Here is a 4,970-nt window from a genome sequence, read left to right as displayed (position 1 = left end):
GTGTGTGTGTGTGTGTGTGAGAGAGAGAGAGAGAGAGAGAGAGAGAGAGAGAGAAAATGTGCTAAGGCGATGGTCACGCGAGGCTTAGTTACGCCCGACCAACTTTGACACAAGCAACTTTTCACCGGCTTAGTTGTTTAACTATGCCAAAAAAGGCATAGTTACACCAACTATGCCGGTTAGCTGACGGCCAACTACTTGTTCTCTCTCCTGCTACGCCTAGCGCTCTCTCTCTCTCTCTCTCTGCCCGCTACTACTCGTCACACTCTGAGCATCCGTACCTGCCATGGTGAGGTTTACGGATAACTAAGCCTCGTGTGGGCAGGCCTCCGTTTCACTTGTTTTTGTTGCTTGTTTTCTTAAAAACCTGGGAAAGAAAAGTGTCCGTACATATGACAAAGGCTTTATAAAAGGCAAAAAAAAACCTCGGGAAAGAAAAGTGTCCCTAAGCTTTATAAAGAAATGCATGCCACATGAAACGCATAGTGAGAGAGAGCGAGGATGAGCTCTGAGGAGAGTGTAAAGATTTTGAACACATGGGTCAGCATGTTCGGGCTGAGGGTGCTCATCGCCCTCAAGCACAAGGGCCTGCACTATGAGTACCAGGAAGAGGACCTCGCCAACAAGAGCCAGCTGCTGCTTGAGAGCAACCCCATCCACAAGAAAATACCTGTGCTCATTCACAATGGCAAGCCCATCTGCGAGTCCCTTATCATTGTGCAGTACATCGACGAGACATGGCTCTCTTCTGACAAGCCCATCCTGCCCAAGGACCCCTACAATCGCGCCATCGTGAGGTTCTGGGCCGACTATGTGGATAAGAAGGTAGCTCTCTCTCTCTCTCTCTCACACACACACACACACACACACACACACACACACACACACGTGCAGAACAGGCATGGCTCTTTGCATGTGAGCTAGCCCCTCAGTGCGATGAGACAAGCTGTCTGGCTCCACTAGGGTTTTGGAGCTTTTCTTATTGTTTGCCTGCTTCTGATTTAGGGTTTTGGCTTTTACCGCCATGATGTCAGAAGTTTCCTTTTAGTATCTACACTACGTTACAAGCTGAATTGTGATCATGCTGCCACCACTTCTCTTCTCGTTCAAAATGTGTGCTGAACGGGTACACCATGAGTCACGGTCTAGCTCCAGCTCTGCATTCGCAAGCCAAAAGTCTTATTTTTTGTGAGTGCAGGTTTATGACGCAGGAATGCGAATAATCAGAAGCCCTGAAGGAGAGCTGCGAGAGCAAGCCAAGAAAGAGATGATAGAATACCTGACAACATTGGACGGAGCTTTACGGGATCTGTGTGGTGGCGGGCCTTATTTTGGAGGGCAGAACATAGGCTTTGTGGATATTGCTCTGGCTCCTTTTCTCTGTTGGTTTGAGGCGTATGAGACTATGGGTGCATTCAAGCTTTGGGATGAGAGCCGGTGCCCACATCTTTTTAAGTGGGCGAAGGATGTCCTAGAGCACCCGAGCGTGAAAGAGGCCGTTACGATCGCACCCTCTGATAAACTCGTGGACTTTGCAGGCGTGCTTAGGAAAAAGGCTCTAGGTGCTTGAATAGCCTTTTGTTGCTTCTGGGAATGAGGATATGTAGGACTTTTTGCAGGAATGTGTAGATTACGTAGATTGCATTATTAATCTATGCAACCAAACCTACTCTCTACATGAGTTTATGTGACAGTCCAAAGCAAATGCAATGTAATTTGAGCATCACTTTGACATGTAATTTGAGCGTCACTACAACGGAACGATCTGCTTCGACCTATTGTCACTATGATGAAGATGAGATGTAACCTCTCTAGCCAACTGTGATTGATCCTGAAACCATGCTTGTGAAAGGACTATTTGGCTCTTGTAATGACTTTGATTTGGCAAAAGGCCCCTTTGTGAGCCTAATGACACAACCTCTATACACTCAGTAGGTGCAGACAAGGGGAGGTGGCCTGGTGGAAAAGGTGAGGGGCTTTATATGCGCTCGCTATGGTTCAACCCATGCGACATGCGGTTGTGGGTGTGTCGGCATATTCCTGAAAATCTAGTTGATGTGCTATCATTCGTTTAAGCACTCTGGCTGCTCTCCTTCTAGTCCATTTGAGGATGTCCAATTGCTGCTTTTTACTTTTTAAAGAACTCACAAGATCTCTTACATTTCAATTCTCTAATCTTTAAGCTCGTGGTTTTTGAAAACCATCTCAAATTGCCATATTGCTCTAATAACAAGTCTTTTATGACCTTGTGCAGGATGACTTTGTTACAATTTTGTAAAGAGATTTCCATAGTCTTAATCTTCATCTTTGTTAGTATCAAAGTCGCAGTTTTCTTAACACTTTTGTTCAGCATAGATAGTACATTAGAGCCATTTGTGCTAGTAATGCACTTTATGTAATGGTGGAAGGAGTTGGAAAGACAGCCTAGTGCTACATGTGGTAGTTCTCACACTTGCCAATGCTTTGTGTGTATGTGGGATCATGAAAAACCTTTGTTTGTATAAGCCTTGGTCTTGTAATCAAGTTATGATCGCTCTTCTCATTAAGAGCTCTCTCTCTCTCTCTCTCTCTCTCTCTCTCACATGGAGAAGAGGGGCTCAACAATTAGGCTTCTCACAATTTTGAAAGATGAATAGACACCATCTCAAGAAGTGTTGCCTTTTTGTAAATTTTAGAATTCAATGTCGCTCAATAATTAGGCTTTTGACACATGGCATTTCTCTAGCTCTCATTCTTCTCTTAGCACTCTGATTACCTGTCTCTCTCAATTATAAGAGCTAGATATTATACATATCATAAAGATTCTCTCTCCCCTCATTTTTTTTTTGCCTAACTAATAGCTCTCACCCCACATATGGCTTGTTTAGCTAGTGCATCATTGCACCTTGGGGCTTGCCTTGCTCCTCTAGTAGCTTCCACCTTAGCCTACATTCACGAGCACGTGTGTGTGTGTGTGCGTGTGTGTGTGTGTGTGTGTGAGAGAGAGAGAGAGAGAGAGAGAGAGAGAGAGAAACAGAGAGGATATTCAATCTTGTGTTATGGTCAAAGAGAGAAGAGAGCGCATTTGTAGCAAGAAAGAAAGAGCGAGGGAATGCTAGACGAGCGATAGAGAGTATGCGTCTCTGCCCTACAAAATTCTTGGAGTCAAAGCCTCATAGGTCACGTCTCTTGAATAAGGACATGGAGACAAGAATCGGTACACATAGATCAATGTTCTATTAAGCTTTGAAGGTGGTTCTCCATATAAGAGAGAGAGAGAATATAGAAGAAAACTATAGACATGGTCTTTAGGTGACATGCCCCCTCTGCTTCATCCTTGATGTTGAGGATGGATTCAAACCACACCACATAGGATAACATGGACCCATGCCATATAAATATTCGCTTGTATTTTGGTTCGCTTGAAAAATGTCGCTCGATGTATGCTAAGACTTCCCATTTAGTAGGTTGCTCCAAGGGCTCCACTTTGAGATATGTAGTCATAGCCCATGACTTCATCAGGAGGGTTTTCTAATTTTACAAAAGTTATATGTTTACATTGGCATAAGGGGTTTGAAAAATCTATTTTAGAAAAAAATCTACATGGTTTAAAGGGATAGGGATTTAATTCATGAAAATCTGTATGTGAAAAGAAGTTATTTAAATATGAGCACATGTGATATAGAGGGCTTTCTATAGTGGGCCTCCAGGACTGAAGACCTCCCATCCATCATCTGACCTTATAACTTTGCCAAGAAAGGCTATAAGGGTCATTTTCATTGCTTTTTCCTTTGCAAACTTGCTACTTCTAATGCATGCAAGGAGCTTCTGTGCCTCTCCTAAGCTGTGAAGCTTGATCCAGCCTCGAGAGTACATGTAAAGTTACCATGTTGAGATCCATCCCATTTGCTTACATTTTCTAGAAAAGATGAAGTGTCTTTTTGCTATGCTACTTTTGCACATAGGTTGAAATTGTAGTGTAATAAGCAATGATATCTAGATTAGGTATTTGAGGAAGCACATGTCTTGCTTTGTCTAGCTTTTCATTAAGAGCATAACCTCTGATATGTATCCTCCACTATTACGAGTTTGGTTGAGGAGTCTTGTTGGGCATTCTCCATGCTTGCACATTGTGCATTCACAAAGACAAGATAATTATTGCAAAAAATATTATGATGTAGCCCTTGCCTCTTGATATGTTCATGAATGAGCATACCATGGAGCAATGATTTGGATGTACCATAGTAGCATAGGATAGAAGCCAAAAGGGCAATACTTGGTTGGATTGCTAGCACATGTTGAAGGCCACATGCAAATAATGGGGATACATCTTGATTTTGCTCATAGGAATTGTGTAACCATGGAAGATCAAATCGTCCTTGCATCAAAATTTTCTCTTTTTGGCCATTGCAACACAATCAATCATGAAGAGGTGGGAATCATGCATGGAGCGACATAACCAAACTTCCTCCATGTATAAACTTGTATGCTATGTTTATACATGCTCTTTTTAGAAAAGATCCTTTATAAATGAAATCCTGGTAGCAAACTTGCTGTCATAAAGATCAATAAATCAACATTTGCTAAGAGTCTTTTTGGTAATTCATTAGAAGAGAGCTACTCAATAGCAAGTGAGCATTAGGTAAGAAATAAGGTCAAGGCTATACCTTTTCTTTTACTCCACAAGGAAATGCATGTGTTATCAAGATGTCCCAAAAACACATTCCATCCAACTCTAGCCAGTGCTTTATGTAGGACTCCGTGTTCTCAAATCTGAGAATGTCTTCCCATATCTGAGAAACAAGCAGGTCAATTTGTTACGTGAGCATGCCATGAGAGGAAATTTGAAGATTCAATGCCTTACAAACCTAAATTTCTAAAGCACCTGCGTGAGGGTAGGTTATTCGCGAGCACATTGAACCATCAAGTGGCTAATAAAATCATGTGCAACCACTATTTCCACCATTTACCTCCTGACAAGTTTCATAGGT

At 42.4% G+C, this 4,970-nt stretch overlaps 1 protein-coding gene and 1 pseudogene across 1 annotated transcript; one reads left to right on the top strand and one right to left on the bottom strand.

Moving 5' to 3' along the window:
• The first annotated feature begins 472 nt into the window (after positions 1 to 472).
• LOC147421939 (putative glutathione S-transferase parC) lies at positions 473 to 1,909 on the top strand. Its single transcript, XM_086503781.1, has 2 exons — positions 473 to 825; positions 1,199 to 1,909. Exons 1-2 carry the CDS (start codon positions 502 to 504, stop codon positions 1,568 to 1,570), a joined length of 696 nt encoding a protein of 231 aa, XP_086359907.1. The 5' UTR covers positions 473 to 501; the 3' UTR covers positions 1,571 to 1,909.
• Positions 1,910 to 3,672: 1,763 nt separating this feature from the next.
• LOC147421938 (pentatricopeptide repeat-containing protein At3g53360, mitochondrial-like) lies at positions 3,673 to 4,377 on the bottom strand (annotated as a pseudogene).
• Between the last annotated feature and the right edge of the window lie 593 nt (positions 4,378 to 4,970).

The sequence above is a fragment of the Adiantum capillus-veneris genome, chromosome 27 (genome assembly GCF_014529385.1).
Source record: "Adiantum capillus-veneris isolate H3 chromosome 27, ASM1452938v2, whole genome shotgun sequence".
In the NCBI taxonomy this organism is placed as follows: domain Eukaryota; kingdom Viridiplantae; phylum Streptophyta; class Polypodiopsida; order Polypodiales; family Pteridaceae; genus Adiantum; species Adiantum capillus-veneris.
Note: the sequence above shows the minus strand (reverse complement) of the source record. Positions and strands in the feature narration are given on the sequence as shown.

Coding starts and splice junctions, on each gene's coding strand:
- LOC147421939 (XM_086503781.1), top strand. CDS start 502: ATGAGCTCTGAGGAGAGTGTAAAGATTTTGAACACATGGGTCAGCATG. Junction 826..1,198: donor CCGACTATGTGGATAAGAAG/GTAGCTCTCTCT, acceptor TTGTGAGTGCAG/GTTTATGACGCAGGAATGCG.